The sequence below is a fragment of the Panulirus ornatus genome, chromosome 41 (genome assembly GCF_036320965.1).
Source record: "Panulirus ornatus isolate Po-2019 chromosome 41, ASM3632096v1, whole genome shotgun sequence".
Classification (NCBI taxonomy): domain Eukaryota; kingdom Metazoa; phylum Arthropoda; class Malacostraca; order Decapoda; family Palinuridae; genus Panulirus; species Panulirus ornatus.
This window is the reverse complement of record NC_092264.1, coordinates 21,563,934-21,584,276: the sequence shown is the minus strand read 5'-3', so window position 1 is coordinate 21,584,276 and position 20,343 is coordinate 21,563,934. Positions and strand designations below refer to the sequence as shown.

Here is a 20,343-nt window from a genome sequence, read left to right as displayed (position 1 = left end):
ATGAGCCTCCCTTTGTAGGTTGTCACAATTCTCATGAGCCTCCCTTTGTAGGTAGTCACAATTCTCATGAGCCTCCCTTTGTAGGTTGTCACAATTCCCATGAGCCTCCCTTTGTAGGTAGTCACAATTCTCATGAGCCTCCCTTTGTAGGTTGTCACAATTCTCATGAGCATCCCTTTGTAGGTAGTCACAATTCTCATGAGCCTCCCTTTGTAGGTAGTCACAATTCTCATGAGCCTCCCCTTGTAGGTTGTCACAATTCTCATGAGCCTCCCTTTGTAGGTTGTCACACTTCCCATGAGCCTCCCTTTGTAGGTAGTCGCAATTCTCATGAGCCTCCCTTTGTAGGTAGTCACAATTCTCATGAGCCTCCCTTTGTAGGTTGTCACAATTCCCATGAGCCTCCCTTTGTAGGTAGTCACAATTCTCATGAGCCTCCCTTTGTAGGTAGTCACAATTCTCATGAGCCTCCCTTTGTAGGTAGTCACAATTCTCTTGAGCCTCCCTTTGTAGGTTGTCACAATTCTCATGAGCCTCCCTTTGTAGGTAGTCACAATTCTCACGAGCCTCCCTTTGTAGGTAGTCACAATTCTCATGAGCCTCCCCTTGTAGGTTGTCACAATTCTCATGAGCCTCCCTTTGTAGGTTGTCACAATTCCCATGAGCCTCCCTTTGTAGGTAGTCACAATTCATATGAGCCTCCCCTTGTAGGTTGTCACAATTCTCATGAGCCTCCCTTTGTAGGTTGTCACAATTCCCATGAGCCTCCCTTTGTAGGTAGTCACAATTCTCATGAGCCTCCCTTTGTAGGTAGTCACAGTTCTCATGAGCCTACCTAAAAAAGTTTGGCATCAGGTACCATATGACCAAACTATATTGTTTTTTGATATATGATGCCTCTAGTGCGTATCCTTATGTGATAACCATTGTTACACTGTAGCATATGCATTATAAATAAAATTTTATTGAGGTAACTACAAGCCCCATTAAATGCAGAAATTCCAACATTGGATCTAGAATCAGTTTTGATAGTCTATTTTATTGGCAGCTTGAAACAATAAAAATTGATTATTAAATAGTATGATTTTTATACTTCAGTACTTTCACCTTTGATAAAGCAGTGTACCATTGATGCAATTGAATTGTTTTTGAAGTGTCAAAAATGTTATTGGTTAAGAACTAATGAAAATCATGATTACAGCACACACAAACATGATTTGTACAGCCCAGCATCCTTCTCTTGTTGCTTATAGGAAGTTAGAAATAATCTTGACCACATGAAGAAGGTGAATAAGAGGGGCAGGAGCAGGAGGGTGCTGGAGACCCTTCCCTTCTTGTAGATCATTATTCTAAAAGATGGAACAGAAAAAGGAGCCAAGTAGAATTGCTCATCCTTCTCAAAAGCTCAGGGTAGGGTGTCTAAATATGTGTGGATGTAACCTAGATGAGAAGAGAGGAGAGGAAGGTGGTATGCTTGAGGAAAGAAACCTGGATATTCTGGCTCTGGGTGAAACAAAGCTCAAGAGTAAAGGGAAAGAATAGTTTTGGAAATATCCTAGGAGTGAAGTCAGAGTTGGTGAGGGGAAAAGAGCTAAGGAAGGAGTAGGACTGCTACTGAAGCAGTTGTTGGAGTGTGTGCTAGGGATTGGGGAAACCCATATCCTTGGGCAAGGTGTGTGGAGTAAAATTGGAAATGATGAATGCAAGTTATGGGAGGGCATGGAAGGAGGTGTGGTATGGACAGGAATGAGTGAAAATTATTAGGGAAGAGGGAAAGAAGGATGTGCAATTCTGCTATCACCAAAAGTGTGGGAGGGTGTCACAGAGCATGGATGGAATGGATCAAGACTAGTGTGGGTGAAAGGAAATATTGGAATTATAAAGTATGTATGGTTATGTGTATATGTGCTTGCAAATATGAAGACTCTACAAGGTGAGGATGAAATGAAGCTTCTCTGAAGAAATTTGAATGACTGTATAGACTGTTTTGAGAATGAGAGAAACATGATTATATGGGGTGATATGAATGCAAAAATGATGAAATATGTGAGATAGTAAATGGGGAGTACCTGGAGGAAGTGAAAATCAAAGTTATTTTCTAGATATTTGTCTTCAGAGGGGTTTACTCCTTGCAAACATCTTTTTTTTTTGCACAAGATGATCCACAGATATACATGGATGAATGGTGGAAGAAAAAAGCAAAAGGCTTTGATTGACTGTGTGGCAGTGGATGAAAAATTGAGAAAGGCAGTACTAGGTGCCAGAGTTGTGAGAGGATTAGTTCTTGGTGACTCTGGCCATTTTGCAGTTCTTGTGGGGATAAGGATCAGGGAGAAGTGGAAGTATGGTGTAAGGAAGAATGAAGAGGTAAAAGCCTTTACATAAGAAAGACAGACAACAGGAGGCTTGATTGGCCCATGACTGTGTTGTCTGATATATACATATAAAAAAAACAAAAAAACAGGATTTTGACTTTACAAGAAAATGTAAATCCGCTCAGCAGTTGTTTTTTAAGCTATAACTGACTCCCTGCTGCTGCACGTTAACCTAGTGTCCCTATTACCAATATCATTTATACAGCTTATTTCTGGTGTTCTTATCATAGTATTTTTTTTTCATTATACTTTGTCGCTGTCTCCCGCTTAGCGGGGTAGCGCAAGGAAACAGATGAAAGAATGGCCCAACCCACCCAATTACACATGTATATACATACACGTCTACACATGCACATATTCATACCTATACATCTTAACGTATACATGTATATACACACACAGACATATACATATATACACACGTACATAATTCATACTGTTTGCCCTTATTCATTCCCATCGCCACCCCGCCACACATGAAATAACAACCCCCTCCCCCCGCATGTGCATGAGGTAGCACTAGGAAAAGACAACAAAGGCCACATTCATTCACACTCAGTCTCTAGCTGTCATGAATAATGCACCAAAACCACAGCTCCCTTTCCACATCTAGGCCCCACTAAACTTTCCCTGGCTTACCCCAGACACTTCACATGCCCTGGTCCAATCCATTGACAGCACGTCGACCCCGGTATACCACATCGTTCCAATTCACTCTCTTCCTTGTACAACTTTCACCCTCCTGCATGTTCAGGCCCCAATCACTCAAAATCATTTTATCTCCATCTTTCCACCTCCAATTTGGTCTCCCACTTCTCCTCGTTCCCTCCACTTCTGACACATATATCCTCTTGGTCAATCTTTCCTCACTCATTCTCTCCATGTGACCAAACCATTTCAAAACACCCTCTTCTTCTCTCTCAACCACGCTCTTTTTATTACCACACATCTCTCTCACCCTTTCATTACTTACTCGATCAAACCACCTCACACCACATATTGTCCTCAAACATCTCATTTCCAGCACATCCACCCTCCTCCGCACAACTCTATCTATAGCCCATGCCTTGCAACCATACAACTTTGTTGGAACCACTATTCCTTCAAACATACCCATTTGTGCTTTCCGAGATAACATTCTCACCCATACATTTTTCAATGCTCCCAGAACTTTCACCCCCTCCCCCATCCTATGACTCACTTCTGCTTCCATGGTTCCATCCACTGCCAAATCCACTCCCAGATATCTAAAACACTTAACTTCTTCCAGTTTTTCTCCATTCAAACTTACCTTCCAATTTACTTGTCCCTCAACCTGACTGTACCTAATAACCTTGCTCTTATTCACATTTACTCTCAGCTTTCTTCTTTCACACACTTTACCAAACTCAGTCACCAGCTTCTGCAGTTTCTCACCCGAATCAGCCACCAGCACTGTATCATCAGCAAACAACAACTGACACCCTTCCCAAGCTCTCTCATCCCCAACAGTCTGCATACTTGCCCTTCTTTCCAAAACTCTTGCATTCACCTCCCTAACAACCCCATCCATAAACAAATTAAACATCCATGTAGACATCATGCACCCCTGCCGCAAACCGACATTCACTGAGAACCAATCACTTTCCTCTCTTCCTACTCGTACACATGCCGTACATCCTCGATGAAAACTTTTCACTGCTTCTAACAACTTGCCTCCCACTCCATATATTCTTAATACCTATCACAGAGCATCTCTATCAACTCTATCATATGCCCTCTCCAGATCCATAAATGCTACATACAAATCCATATGCTTTTCTAAGTATTTCTCACGTACATTCTTCAAAGCAAACACCTGATCCACACATCCTGTACCACTTCTGAAACCACACTGCTCTTCCCCAATCTGATGCTCTGTACATGCCTTCACCCTCTCAATCAACACCCTCCCATATAATTTCCTAGGAATACTCAACAAACTTATACCTCTGTAATTTGAGCACTCATGTGTATCCCCTTTGCCTTTGTACAGTGGTACTATGCAAGCATTCTGCCAATCCTCAGGCACCTCACCATGAGTCATACATACATTAAATAACCTTACCAACCAATCAACATCACAGTCACCCCCTTTTTTAATAGATTCCACTGCAATACCATCCAAACCCGCTGTCTTGCCGGCTTTCATTTTGCGCAAAGCTTTTACTACCTCTTCTCTGTTTACCAAATCATTCTCCCTAACCCTCTCACTTTGCACACCACCTCAACCAAAACACCCTATATCTGCCACTCTATCATCAAACACATTCAACAAACTTTCAAAATACTCACTCCATCTCCTTCTCACATCACTACTACTTGTTATCACCTCTACTTGTTATCACCTCCCCATTAGCCCCCTTCACTGATGTTCCCATTTGTTCCCTTGTCTTACGCACTTTATTTACCTCCTTCCAAAACATCTTTTTATTCTCTCATAGACTGTAATGATACTCTCTCACCTCAGCTCTCATTTGCCCTCTTTTTCACCTCTCGCACCTTTCTCTTGACCTCCTGCCTCTTTCTTTTATACATCTCTCAGTCATTTGCATTTTTTCCCTGCAAAAATCGTCCAAATGCCTCTCTCTTCTCTTTCACTAATAATCTTACTTCTTCATCCCACCGTTCACTACCCTTTCTAATCTGCCCATCTCCCACGCTTCTCATGCCACAAGCATCTTTTTTGCTCGCAAGCCAACATTCTCTCTTCTTTTCTGAAAACCTCTACAAATCTTCACCTTCGCCTCCACAAGATAATGATCAGACATCCCTCCAGTTGCACCTCTCAGCACATTAACATCCAAAAGTCTCTCTTTCGCACGCCTGTCAATTAACACATAATCCAATAACGCTCTCTGGCCATCTCTCCTACTTACATATGTATATTTATGTATATCTCTCTTTTTAAACCAGGTATTCCGAGTCACCAATCCTTTTTCAGCACATAAATCTACAAGCTCTTCACCATTTCCATTTACAACACTGAACACCCCATGTACACGAATTATTCCCTCAACTTCCACATTACTCACCTTTGCATTCAAATCACCCATCACTGTAACCCAGTCTCGTGCATCAAAACTACTAACACACTTACTCAGCTGCTCCCAAAACACTTGCCTCTCATGATCTTTCTTCTCATGCCCAGGTGCATATGCACCAATAATCACCCATCTCCCTCCATCCACTTTCAGTTTTACCCATATCAATCTAGAATTTATTTTCTTACAGTCTATCACATACTCCCACCACTCCTGTTTCAGAAGTAGTGCTACTCCTTCCCTTGCTCTTGTCTTCTCACTAACCCCTGACTTTACTCCCAAGACATTCCCAAACCACTCCTCCCCTTTACCCTTGAGCTTCGTTTCACTCGGAGCTAGTACATCCAGGTTCCTTTCCTCAAACATACTACCTATCTCTCCTTTTTTCTCATCTTGGTTACATCCACACACATTTAGACACCCCAGTCTGAGCCTTCGAGGAGGATGAGCACTCCCCGCATGACTCCTTCTTCTGTTTCCCCTTTTAGAAAGTTAAAATACAAGGAGGGGGGTTTCCAGCCCCCCCCCCTCCCGTCCCCTTTAGTCGCCTTCTACGACACGTGAGGAATGCGTGGGAAGTATTCTTTCTCCCCTATCCCCAGGGATGATTAGTCCTGCTATTCTCCTATTTATCCTTGATGGTTTTGAAATATTGGAAGTTCTCTTCTTAATTTTTGGAATTTGTTTATTTTCAATCTCGAGTAGTGTGTATTTAGAATAATTCCACATTTCCTTTACTATGTTGGCAAGGGAGATGAATAAAAGAATGGAGTCCTTCTATTATCCTATCTATCCATGATGGTTTTGAAATATTGGAAGTTCTCTTCGTGATTTATGGAATTTGTTTATTTTTTAATCTCGAGTAGTGTGTATTTAGAATTATTCCACATTTCCTTTACTGTGTTGGCAAGGAAGATGATGAATAAAAGAATGGAGGGAGGAGTATGAAAGGAAGGTTACTGAAAGTTTAGATGGAAGTGCAGTGAATGTAGGAATGCAGTCATATTTGAATGAGGTGTTTAGCATGTTAAGCAAAATACAATTAAAGGCTGTAGAATTAGTAGTTCGATACAAGGTCATGAGATATAAGATAAAGAGGTCAGTGCATGGTGAACAGAAGAGATTAGAAATGCTGTGGAAGAGATGAAAAAAAGACATATGGTAGTTGCTCAATGGGAATGTACCAGTCTAAGTTCAGCAAAGGAGGAGAGAAGAATATGAAATATGTAAGCAAAATGTTAAGAAGCTAATAGAAGAAAGCAAAAAAAGAGTAGATGAAGATTTTGGAAGTAGAAGTTAAGTGAAAAGTTTCTGGATAACAAAGTATACTAGAAGGAGGAGAAAAAGGAAACATAAGAGTAGAAATGTTTATGTGAAGGGGAGTTGCTGAATCAAAAGGAGGAAGTGAAAAGAAGATGAAAAGAATATTTTGAAGAGCTGATGGATGTGGGAGAAGGGGAAGCAGCAGTTGTTACATGCAAGGATATGGAGGATGGAAGGAAGAGAATACAAGTGCAAGGACCTATTGCAAAAGGGGAGGTAGGAAGGGCAATAATAAGGCTGAAAGTAGGAAAGGTACCTGGAGTGGTTGGGATTATGGCTGAAATGCTGAGGTATGGAGAAGAAAGTGGGATAGAGTGGATGCATCTGATATGTAATTTAGCATGGAAACAGAAAGTCGTGCCTGAGGATTGGTTAAAAAGCTATTCTTGTTCCTTTATTCAAAGGAAAAGGTGTTAAAGATGTATGAAGCAATTATTTGGGGAATAAGTCTGTTAAGTATACCGGGAAAAGTGTATGCAAAAAATGATAATTGATAGAATGATGGAAGTGACTGAATGCAGAATGATTGAAAAGCAAATCTAGGGGTTGTATGGATCAGATTTTTGTAGTAAAGATAACCATGGAAAAGTATTTAGTGAAAGGTAAGAAGTTGTGTGCAGCTTTCATGGATCTGGAAGAAGCATGTGACAAAGTCGAGTGGAAAGCTTTATGGAATGTGCTAAGTATATATGGTCTAGTGGGACAGCTGTTGGATAGCGTGAAAGCCTTCTACAGAGGAGCAAACATGTATGTAAGAGTGGATGGAGAGCTGAGGAAAAGTTCTGGGATACATCTGGGTGTGAGATAATGCTGTGTGATGTCACCGTGCTTTTTAATATATAATGTGGCACTCGAGGGTATAATTGGTGTTTATGAGGTGTTCAGTGTTGTACATGGAAATAGTGAAGAGCTTGTAGATTTGTGTGCTGAAAAAGTACTGGTGATTGGGAATACATGGTTTAAAAAGAGAGAAATACATAGTTATACATATGTAAGTAGGAGAGATGGCCAGAGAGCGTTTGTTGATAGGCATGTGAAAGAGAGACTTTTGGATGTTAATGTGCTGAGAGGGGCAGCTGGAGGGATGTCTGATCATTATCATGTAGAGGCAAAGGTGAAGATTTGTAGAGGTTTTCAGAAAAAAGAATGTTGGGGTAAGGAAAGTGGTGAGAGTAAGTGAGCTTGGAAAGGAGAGATTGAGTGCAGAATGGAAAAAGGTGAGAGCAAATGATGTAAGGGGAGTGGGGAAGGAATGGGATGTATTTAGGGAAGCAGTGATGGCTTGCGTAAGAGATGCTTTGTGGCATGAGAAAGGTGGGAGGTGGGCAGATTAAAAAGGGTAGTGAGTGATGGTATGAAGATGTAAGATTGTTAGTGAAAGAGAAGGGAGAGGCGTTTGGACGATTTTTGCAGAGAAGTAGTGCGAATGACTGGGAGATGTGTAAAAGAAAGAGGCAGGAGGTTAAGAGAAAGGTGCAAGAGGTGAAAAAGAGGGCAAATGAGAGTTGGGGTGAGAGAGTGTCATTAGATTTTAGGGAGAATAAAAAGATGTTTTAGAAGGAGGTAAATAAAGTGCATAAGACAAGAGAACACATGGGAACATCAGTGAAGGGGGCTAATGGCGAGGTAATAACAAGTAGTGGTGAAGGGAGACAGAGATGGAGTGAGTATTTTGAAGGTTTGTTGAATGTGTTTGATGTTAGAGTGGCAGATATAGGGTGTTTTGGTCAAGGTGGTGTGCAAAGTGAGAGGCTCAGGGAGAATGGTTTGATAGACAGAGAAGAGGTAGTGAAAGCTTTGCGGAAGATGAAAGCTGGCAAGGCAGCGGGTTTGGATGGTATTGCAGTGGGACTAATTAAAAAAGGGGGTGACTGTGTTGTTGACTGGTTGGTTCATGATGAAGTGCCTGAGGATTGGCGGAATGTATGCATATTGCCATTTTGTAAAGGGAAAGGGGATATAGATGAGTGTTCAAATTACAGAGGTATAAGTTTGTTGAGTATTCCTGGGAAATTGTATGGGAGGGTATTGATTGAGAGGGTGAAGGCATGTACAGAGCATCAGATTGGGGAAGAGCAGTGTGGTTTCAGAAGTGGTAGAGGATGTGTGGATCAGGTGTTTGCTTTGAAGAATGTATGTGAGAAATACTTAGAAGAACAGATGGATTTGTATGTAGCATTTATGGATCTGGAGAAGGCATATGATAGGGTTGATAGAGATGCTTTGTGGAAGGTATTAAGAGTATATGGTATGGAAAGTAAATTGCTAGAAGCATCGAAAAGTTTTTATCAAGGATATAAGACATGTTTATGAGTAGGAAGAGAGGAGAGTGATTGGTTCCCAGTGAATATTGGTTTGTGGCAGGGGTGCCTGATGTCCCCATGATTAATCTGTTTATGGATGGGGTTGTTAGGGAGGTAAATGCAAGAGTTTTGGAGAGAGTAGCGAGTATGTGGTCTGTTGGAGATGACAGGGCCTGGGAAGTGAGTCACTTGTTGTTTGCTGATGATACAGCTCTAGTGGCTGATTCATATGAGAAACTGCAGAAGTTGGTGACTGAGTTTTGGTAAAGTGTGTGAAAGGAGGAAGTTGCAGGTAAATGTGAATAAGAGTAAGATTACTTGGAAGCAGAAGTGAGTCACAGGATGGGGGAGGGGGCGAAGGTTCTGGGAGCGATAAAGAATGTGTGGAAGAAGAGAACATTTATCTTGGAGAGCAAAAATGGATATGGTTAAAGGAATAGTGGTTCCAACAATGTTATATGGTTGCGAGGCATGGACTATAGATGGAGTTGTACAGAGGAGGGTGGATGTGATGGAAATGAAATGTTTAAGGACAATATGTGGTGTGAGGTGGTTTGATCGAGTAAGTAATGAAAGGGAAATAGAGATGTGTGGAAATAAAAGGAGTGTGGTTGATAGAGTAGAAAAGAGTGCGTTGAAATGGTTTGGACATATGGAGAGAATGAGTGAGGAAAGATTGACAAAGGGGATATATGTGTCACTCCATCCTTCCACCTCCAGTTTGGTCTCCTGCTTTTCCTCCACCTCTGACACATATATCCTCTTTTTCAATCTTTCCTCACTCTTTTTCTCCATGTGTCCAAACCATTTCAGTACACCCTCTTCTGTTCTCTCAACCACACTCTTTATATTACCACACATCTCTCTTACCCTTTCATTACCTACTCGATCAAACCACCTCACGCCACATATTGTCCTCAGACATACATGTAATCAGATTATTGTTTCTCTCATAAAAGAATAGTTAATGTTTTTATTTGGTCAGCTGTAGGGACTGCGTATGCCTTCAAACGTGCCCAGAATGGTCTGTGTGTCATCTGTTACTTTGGAGAAGGAACATCTAGTGAAGGAGATGCCCATGCTGCCTTCAACTTCTCTGCAACACTTGAATGTCCTGTGATATTTTTCTGGTTGGTGATATAATTTTTATTGATTTTTATCTGTATTTCTATTTCTGCAATTCTGATTTTGTGATGGATATTGATATATGTCTAAATTTCAAAATACACGGTAGTTCTTAAAAGTCTATGTGTTTTGCCTCTGCATATTTGGAGTCATTTATTATGTGGGTTCAGTGGTGATATGTACCAATCCCCCTTCGATCAATCTTTATGCCACTTGCAATGTATATTTTCTTTATGTTGTTTCCAGTAGGATTATATGATGTTTTTCACTGTATTGGTGACATAAGAATGAATATATGTGAGAAAGTCATGTAAATGTAAGATTAACTATTGAAAAAATTGCCGTGATTAATGAGTTTCTTGAATTTTGTGAGGAGGGGAACCTCCTTGAAGGTGTGTTTAGAAACGGTGGTAACTTAGTGGCTGAATATATCCCCAATATCATCATCACTTCAGCATGAAGCGAACAAAGGTCTTCATCTTGAGGTGCAAGTGTAGTGGAAGGACTTTCATGTTGTCATGAAGCAAGTTAATTGTTTTGGTCTCCTATGCTGATTCCTGCAACTTCTGATAAACTTCCTTATGTTAGATCTTTAAGGCCCCTCTTGAATATCAGCTCATTTCAATGAAGGGTTCTGCTTCCACAAGTTCTCATTTGCTTTGTCAGCAGTGGCTTATTCATTGTTAACTTGCATTGAGGAACAGTTTCTTGTGACTTTTCACTAAATACTTCTCCATGCTTATCTTTACTACAATAATCTGATCCACACATTCCCTGCCTTTGTGCTTCACTTATTCTGCATTCAGTCACTTCCATCATTCTTTCAGTTATCATTCTTGAATACACGTTTCCTGGTATACTTACAGACTTTTTCCCCTATGATTGCTTCATGCATCCTTAATACCTTTTCCTTTTAATAATGGAACAAGAATAGCTTGCACCCAATCCTCAGGCATAAAATTCTGTTTCCATGCTAAATTACATATGAGATGCATCCACTCTATCACACTTTCTTCTCCATACTTCAGCATCCTCGGCCGTAATCCTATCCACTCCAGGTACCTTTCCTGCCTTCGGCCTCATTATTGCCCTTCCTACCTCCCATTTTGCTATAGGTCCCTGCCCTTTTATCCTCTTCCTTCCATCCCCCATACCCTTGCATGTTACAACTGCTGCGTCCCCCTCCCCCACATTCATAAGTTCTTCAAACTGCTCTTTCAGTCTTCCTTTCACTTCCTCCTTTTAATTCAGCAACTCCCCTTCCTTACTTCTCACATAAACATTTCTACTCTTACATTCACCTGTTTCCTTTATCATCTTCCATTATAGTTTGTTATCCAGAAACTTTTCACTTGACTTCTTCCAAAATCTTCATCTACTCTTTCTTTGCTTCTCTATCAGCTTCTTACCATTCTGCTTACATATTTTATATTCTGCCCTCCTCGTTTGCTAAACTTCCACTGGTACATTCCTGTCTCGCAATCTGCCATATACCCTTTTCTTCTCTTCCTGGCACTATCTCACTAATGCCGGAAATGGCAATCAGTTATGATATAAAGATGAATATGTATAGCAGCGAATGGAACTATGAAAGCGGAAATGAGTCATAGGGCGGGGGAAGGGGCAAAGGTTCTGGGAGCGATGAAGAATGTGTGGAAGGAAAGAACATCATATTGGAGAGTAAAAATGGGTATTTTTGAAAGAATAGTAGTTCCAACAGTGTTATATGGTTGCAAGGTATGGGCTATAGATAGAGTTGTTCGGAGGAGGGTGAATATGTTGGAAATCAGATGTTTTAGGACAATATGTGGTGTGAGGTGGTTTGATTGAGTAATGAAAGAGTAAGAGAGATGTGTGGAAATAAAAAGTGTGCAGTTGAGAGAGCAGAAAAGGGTTTGCTAAAATGGTCGGACATATGGAAAGAATGAGTGCGGAAAGATTGACAAAGAGGATATATGTGTCAGAGGTGGAGGGAACAAGGAGAAGCAGGAGACCAAATTGGATGTGGAAGGATGGAGTGAAAAAGATTTTAAGGGATTGGGGCCTGAACATACAGGAGGGTGAAAGGCCTGCAAGGAATTGAGTGAATTGGAACAATGTGGTGTACCTGGGGTCAGCGTGCTGTCAGTGGACTGAACCAGGGCATGTGAAATGTCTGAGGTAAACCATGGAAAGGTCTGTGGGGCCTGGATGTGGATAGGGAGCTGTGGTTTCGGTGCATTTCACATGACAGCAAGAGACTGAGTGTGAATGAACATGGTCTTTTTAGTCTTTTTTCCTTGCGCTACCTTGCTGAAGCAGGGGGTAGCTCTGCTTTTTCCTGTGGGGCGGGGTAGATCCAGGAATGGATGAAGAAAAGCAAGTATGAATATGTACATATGCATATTTGGTCTCCTGTTTCTCCTTGCTCCCTCCACCTCTGACACATATATCCTCTCAAATCATTTGCTTTCACCTTTTGCCATTCTACACTCAATCTCTCCTGGTACTTCCTCACACAAGTCTCCTTTCCAAGCTCACTTACTCTCATCACTCTCTTCTCCACAATGTTCTCTCTTCTTTTTTGAAGACCTCTACAAATCTTCACCTTCGCCTCCACAAGATAGTGATTAGACATCTCTCCTGCTGCCCCTCTCAGCACATTAACATCCAAAAGTTTCTCATTTACATGTCTATCAATTAACATGTAATCCAATGATGCCCCTTAACCATCTCTCCCACTCACATACGTATACTTATGTATATCTCTCTTTTTAAACCAGGTATTCCTAAGCACCAGTCTTTTTTTGGCACACCAATCCACAAGCTCTTCACCATTTCTATTTGCAACACTAAACCCCCCCTGTGCACCAATTATACCCTCAACTGCCACATTACTCACCTTCGCATATAAATTACCCATCACTATAGCCCAGTCTTGTGCATCAAAGTTGCTAACACACTCATTCAGCTGCTCCCAAATCACTTGCCTCTCAACCTTTCTTCTCATGACCAGGTGCATAGGCACCAGTGATCACACATCTCTTTCCACCCACTTTCAGTTTTACACACATCAATCTAGAATTTACTTACACTGTATCACATACTCCCACACCTGCTTCAGGAGTAGTGCTACTCCTTCCTTAGTACTTGTCCTCACCAACCCCGACTTTACTTCCAAGACTTTTCCAAATCTTTCTTTCCCCTTTACCCTTGAGCTTCCACAAGTCTCTTTCACAGGCCTATCAATTGATATGTAATCCAATAACACTCTCTAGTCATCTCTCCTACTTACATACATATATTTATGTATGTCTCTCTTTTTAAACTAGGTGTTCCCAAGCACCAGTCTTTTTTCAGCACACCAATCCACAAGCTCTTCACCATTTCCATTTACAACACTGAACACCTCCTGTACATCAATTATACCCTCAACTGCCACATTACTCACCTTCGCATATAAATTACCCATCACTATAGCCCAGTCTTGTTCATCAAAGCTGCTAACACACTCATTCAGCTGCTCCCAAAACACTTGCCTCTCATGATCTTTCTTCTCATGACCAGTTGCATAGGCACCAGTGATCTCCCATCGCTCTCCATCCACTTTCAGTTTAACCCACATCAGTCTAGAATTTACATACACTCTATAACATACTCTCACACCTCCTGCTTCAGGAGCAGTGCTACTCCTTCCTTAGCACTTGTCCTCTCATCAACCCCAGACATCCAAAACTTTCCCAAAACACTCTCCCTTTACCCTTGATTTTCATTTCACTCAAAGCCAGAACATCCAAGTTTTTTCCTCAAACGTACTCATCTTGGTTACATCCACACTCATTTAGACACCCCAATCTGAGCCTTGGAGGAGGATGAGCTCTCCCCGCTTGCCTCCTACTTCTGTTTCCCATTTTAGAAATTCATATACAGGGAGGGGTTTTTAGCACCCTGTTCCTGTCCCCTTTAGTCACCTTCTACAAAACCTCAGGAATACTTGGGAATTATTCTTTCTCCCCTATCCCCTGGGATGAAAAAAGATTTATTTTTATTTATTGATTATACTTTGTCACTGTCTCCCGCGTTGGTGAGGTAGCGTGAGGAAACAGACGAAAGAATGGCCCAACCCACCCACATACACATGTATATACATAAACACCCACACACGTACATATACATACCAATACATTTCAATGTATACATACATATACATACACAGACTTTTTTTATATACATATGTACATTCATACATGCTGCCTTCATGCATTCCCGCTGCCACCCTGTCTCATGAAATAGCACCCCCTCTCCCCATGCATGCGTGTGAGTTAGTGCTAGGAAAAGACAAAAAAGGCCACATTCATTCACACTCAGTCTCTAGCTGACAAATGTAATGCACTGAAACCACAGTGTCCTTTCCATATCCAGGTCCCACAAAACTTTCCATGGTTTATCCCAGATGCTTCACATGCCCTGGTTCAATCCATTGATAGCACGTTGACCCCGGTATACCACATTGTTCCAATTCACTCTATTCCTTGCATGCCTTTCACACTCCTGCATGTTCAGGCCCCGATCACTCAAAATCTTTTTCACTCCATCCTTCCACTTCCAATATGGTCTCGAACTTCTCCTCTTTCCCACCACCTTTGACATATATCCTCTTTTGTCAATCTTTCCTCACTCGTTCTCTCCATGTGACCAAAACATTTCAATACACTCTCTTCTGCTCTCTCAACCACACTCTTTTTATTATCACACATCTCTCTTACCTTTTTATTACTTACTCGATCAAACCACCTCACGCCACATATTGTCCTAGAACATCTCATTTCCAACACATCCACCCTCCTCCGCATAACCCTATCTATAGCTCATGCCTCACAACCATATAGCATTGTTGGAACCACTATTCCTTCAAACATACCCAATTTTGCTCTCTTGAGATTATGTTCTCGCCTTCCACACATTCTTCAGCGCTCCCAGAACTTTCGCCCCCTCCCTCACCCTGTGACTCACTTCCGCTTCCATGTTTCTATCTGCTGCCAAATCCACTCCCAGATATCTAAAACACTTCACTTCCTCCAGTTTTTCTCCATTCAAACTTACTTCCTAATTTACTTGTCCCTCAACCCTACTGAACCTAGTAACCTTGCTCTTATTCATATTTACTCTTAACTTTCTTCTCTCACTCACTTTATCAAACTCAGTCACCAACTTCTGTAGTTTCTCACTTGAATCAGCCACCAGTGCTGTATCATCAGCAAACAACTGACTCACTTCCCATGCCCTGTCATCGACAACAGACAGCACACTTGCCCCTCTCCAAAACTCTTGCATTCACCTCCCTAACAACCCCATCCATAAACAAATTAAACAACCATGGAGACATCAAGCACCCTTGCCACAAACCGACATTCACTGGGAACCAATTACTTTCCTCTTTTCGTACACGTACACATGCCTTACATCCTCGATAAAAACTTTCCTCCCACACCATAAACTCTTAATACTTTCAACAGAGCATCTCTATCAATTCTATCATATGCCTTCTCCAGATCCATAAATGCTACATACAAATCCATCTGTTCTAAGTATTTCTCATACATTCTTCAAAGCAAACACCTGATCCACACATCGTCTACCACTTCTGAAACCGCATTGCTTTTCCCCAGTCTGATGCTCTGTACATGCCTTCACCCTCTCAATCAATAACCTCCCATATAATTTGCCAGGAATACTCAACAAACTTATACCTCTGTAATTTGAACACTCACGTTTATCCCCTGTGACTTTGTACAATGGCACTATGCATGCATTCTGCCAATCCTCAGGGACTTCACCATTAACCATACATGCACTGAATATCCTCACCAACCAGTCAACAACACATTCACCCCCTTTTTTATATAAATTCCACAGCAATACCATCCAAACCCGCCGCCTTGCCGGCTTTCATCTTCCACAGAGCTTTCACTACCCCTTCTCTGTTTACCAAATCATGATAATTTTTGTCTTTATTATTATTATTAATTTCTTTTTACCTTAGTGATGCACCATCAGGAATAGATGACTGAGCCTTAGATGATAAAATACTCACTTGGTTCCTTCAGTTCCTTTATAGGAAAGTATTGATACACAAGGAGAGGTTTCCCATTCCCCACTTTTTTATCATTATTATTGTTATTCATTTTTTCATGCTTGTTCTACTTATTCACCATTTCCTGGCGCAGCAAGGTAGAACCAGGAACAAGGAAAAGGGTTCATTGCATATATTCTTCTTCATTTTGTTCTTTTGCTTCTTGTTATTATTATTATTTAGTTATTTATTTATTTATCTATTCATTTATTATCCCTGGTGATAGGGGAGAAAGAATACTTCCCACGTATTCCCTGCATGTCGTAGAAGGCGACTAAAAGAGAAGGGAGCGGGAGGCTGGAAATCCTCCCCTCTCGTTTTTTTTTTTTTTTTTTTCTTTTTTAATTTTCCAAAAAAAGGAACAGAGAAGGGGGCCAGGTGAGGATATTCCCTCAAAGGTCCAGTCCTCTGTTCTTAACGCTACCATGCTAACTCTGGAAATGGCGATAGTATGAAAGAAAAAAGATCTATTCATTTATATAAATGGATAAATATTATTTAGTTATTATACTTTGTTGCTGTCTACTGCGTTAGCGAGGTAGCGCAAGGAAACAGACGAAAGAATGGCCCAACCCACCCACATACACATGTATATACATACATGTCCACACACAGCACATATACATACCTATACATCTCAACGTACATATATATATACACACACAGACATATACAGACGAACGGTGTGGTGTGGTGACATCCAGGGCCGCCCACTCCCACCCACACTCTGTCGACACCAGGAGAGGCCGCCCAACTCCCGCACCTGCTACATTGCCTATTCAGATACAAGAACTGTCTCTCCACCTTAGCGCGTTGAAGCAGACAAGATGAGTGAGATGGCTACTGCTTGTGAATCGCCTCCAAAGAGTGTCCTTAAGTTTGATGATGACTCAGAATTTCCTCCAGTGTAAACAGTGCAGTTAGTAACTCTGGGACTTTCCCATAATTGAGAACATTTCTTCATGTCAGGTTTTGTGGAGTGAGAAGGCAGCTTATATTCAAATTATTGTTGCAAAACTATCTCAATAAATATCATCCAGATCTTTGTGATGAATGTTAAATATTGCAAGTGTAATGAGAGATTCTAACTATGTATAATGTTTCTTGTACATTAGCATATTACTGGGAAGATGTGCTGAAGATGAAGCAAGATAAAGTTCAGTAATTTCAAGAGAATCAGTCTCTCCTGGTTGTCTTAGTTTTTTGATGCTTAACATTTGGTGAAGTAAGGCATTTACATTATATGTTTTAATTTAATGAAAGTATTTTCCTTATTTTCAGTAATTTACAAATATTTTTTTTTTTAATTTTCCAAAAGAAGGAACAGAGAAGAGGTCCAGGTGAGGATATTCCCTCAAAGGCCCAGTCCTCTGTTCTTAACGCTACCTCGCTATCGCGGGAAATAGCGAATAGTATGAAAAAAAAAATATATATATATATATATATATATATATATATATATATATATATATATATATATATATATATATATATTCTTTTTTTTTTTTTTTTTTTTTTTTTATACTTTGTCGCTGTCTCCCGCGTTTGCGAGGTAGCGCGAGGAAACAGACGAAAGAAATGGCCCAACCCCCATACACACGTACATACACACGTCCACACACGCAAATATACATACCTACACAGCTTTCCATGGTTTACCCCAGACGCTTCACATGCCTTGATTCAATCCACTGACAGCACGTCAACCCCTGTATACCACATCGCTCCAATTCACTCTATTCCTTGCCCTCCTTTCACCCTCCTGCATGTTCAGGCCCCGATCACACAAAATCTTTTTCACTCCATCTTTCCACCTCCAATTTGGTCTCCCTCTTCTCCTCGTTCCCTCCATCTCCGACACATATATCCTCTTGGTCAATCTTTCCTCACTCATTCTCTCCATGTGCCCAAACCATTTCAAAACACCCTCTTCTGCTCTCTCAACCACGCTCTTTTTATTTCCACACATCTCTCTTACCCTTACGTTACTTACTCGATCAAACCACCTCACACCACACATTGTCCTCAAACATCTCATTTCCAACACATCCATCCTCCTGCGCACAACTCTATCCATAGTCCACGCCTCGCAACCATACAACATTGTTGGAACCACTATTCCTTCAAACATACCCATTTTTGCTTTCCGAGATAATGTTCTCGACTACCACACATTCTTCAAGGCTCCCAGAATTTTCGCCCCCTCCCCCACCCTATGATCCACTTCTGCTTCCATGGTTCCATCCGCTGCCAGATCCACTCCCAGATATCTAAAACACTTCACTTCCTCCAGTTTTTCTCCATTCAAACTCACCTCCCAATTGAATTGACCCTCAACCCTACTGTACCTAATAACCTTGCACTTATTCACATTTACTCTTAACTTTCTTCTTTCACACACTTACCAAACTCAGTCACCAGCTTCTGCAGTTTCTCACATGAATCAGCCACCAGCGCTGTATCATCAGCGAACAACAACTGACTCACTTCCCAAGCTCTCTCATCCCCAACAGACTTCATACTTGCCCCTCTTTCCAAAACTCTTGCATTCACCTCCCTAACAACCCCATCCATAAACAAATTAAACAACCATGGAGACATCACACACCCCTGCCGCAAACCTACATTCACTGAGAACCAATCACTTTCCTCTCTTCGTACACGTACACATGCCTTACATCCTTGATAAAAACTTTTCACTGCTTCTAACAACTTGCCTCCCACACCATATATTCTTAATACCTTCCACAGAGCATCTCTATCAACTCTATCATATGCCTTCTCCAGATCCATAAATACTACATACAAATCCATTTGCTTTTCTAAGTATTTCTCACATACATTCTTCAAAGCAAACACCTGATCCACACATCCTCTACCACTTCTGAAACCACACTGCTCTTCCCCAATCTGATGCTCTGTACATGCCTTCACCCTCTCAATCAATACCCTCCCATATAATTTGCCAGGAATACTCAACAAACTTATACCTCTGTAATTTGAGCACTCACTCTTATCCCCTTTGCCTTTGTACAATGGCACTATGCACGCATTCTGCCAATCCTCAGGCACCTCACCATGAGTCATACACACATTAAATAACCTTACCAACCAGTCAACAATACAGTCACCCCCTTTTTTAATAAATTCCACTGCAATACCATCCAAACTTGCTGCCTTGCCGGCTTTCATCTTCCGCAAAGCTTTTACTACCTCTTCTCTGTTTACCAACTCATTTTCCCTAACCCTCGCACTCCACCTGCGACACATATATCCTCTTGGTCAATCTTTCCTCACTCATTCTCTCCATGTGCCCAAACCATTTCAAAACACCCTCTTCTGCTCTCTCAACCACGCTCTTTTTATTTCCACACATCTCTCTTACCCTTACGTTACTTACTCGATCAAACCACCTCACACCACACATTGTCCTCAGACATCTCATTTCCAGCACATCCATCCTCCTTCGCACAACTGTATCCATAGCCCACGCCTCGCAACCATACAACATTGTTGGAACCACTATTCCTTCAAACATACCCATTTTTGCTTTCCGAGATAATGTTCTCGACTTCCACACATTCTTCAAGGCTCCCAGAATTTTCGCCCCCTCCCCCACCCTATGATCCACTTTCGCTTCCATTGTTCCATCCGCTGCCAGATCCACTCCAAGATATCTAAAACACTTTACTTCCTCCAGTTTTTCTCCATTCAAACTTACCTCCCAAATGATTTGACCCTCAACCTTACTGTACCTAATAACCTTGCTCTTATTCACATTTACTCTTAACTTTCTTCTTTCACACACTTTACCAAACTCAGTCACCAGCTTCTGCAGCTTCTCACATGAATCAGCCACCAGCGCTGTATCATCAGCGAACAACAACTGACTCACTTCCCAAGCTCTCTCATCCCCAACAGACTTCATACTTGCCCCTCTTTCCAAAACTCTTGCATTCACCTCCCTAACAACCCCATCCATGAAAAAATTAAACAGCCATGGAGACATCACACACCCCTGCCGCAACCCTACATTCACTGAG

At 41.3% G+C, this 20,343-nt stretch overlaps 1 protein-coding gene across 2 annotated transcripts in view; it reads left to right on the top strand.

Annotated features, from left to right (window-relative positions):
* Positions 1–20,343, top strand: part of BckdhA (Branched chain keto acid dehydrogenase E1 subunit alpha) — an 89,870-nt gene that overhangs the window by 3,530 nt on the left and 65,997 nt on the right. The window contains exon 3 of one of the 2 annotated variants that reach the window (XM_071686189.1): positions 10,049–10,193. In XM_071686189.1, the coding sequence (XP_071542290.1) occupies positions 10,049–10,193 (145 nt within the window). The remainder of the gene's footprint in view (positions 1–10,048; positions 10,194–20,343) is intronic. The other variant, XM_071686190.1, reaches the window with a different exon arrangement.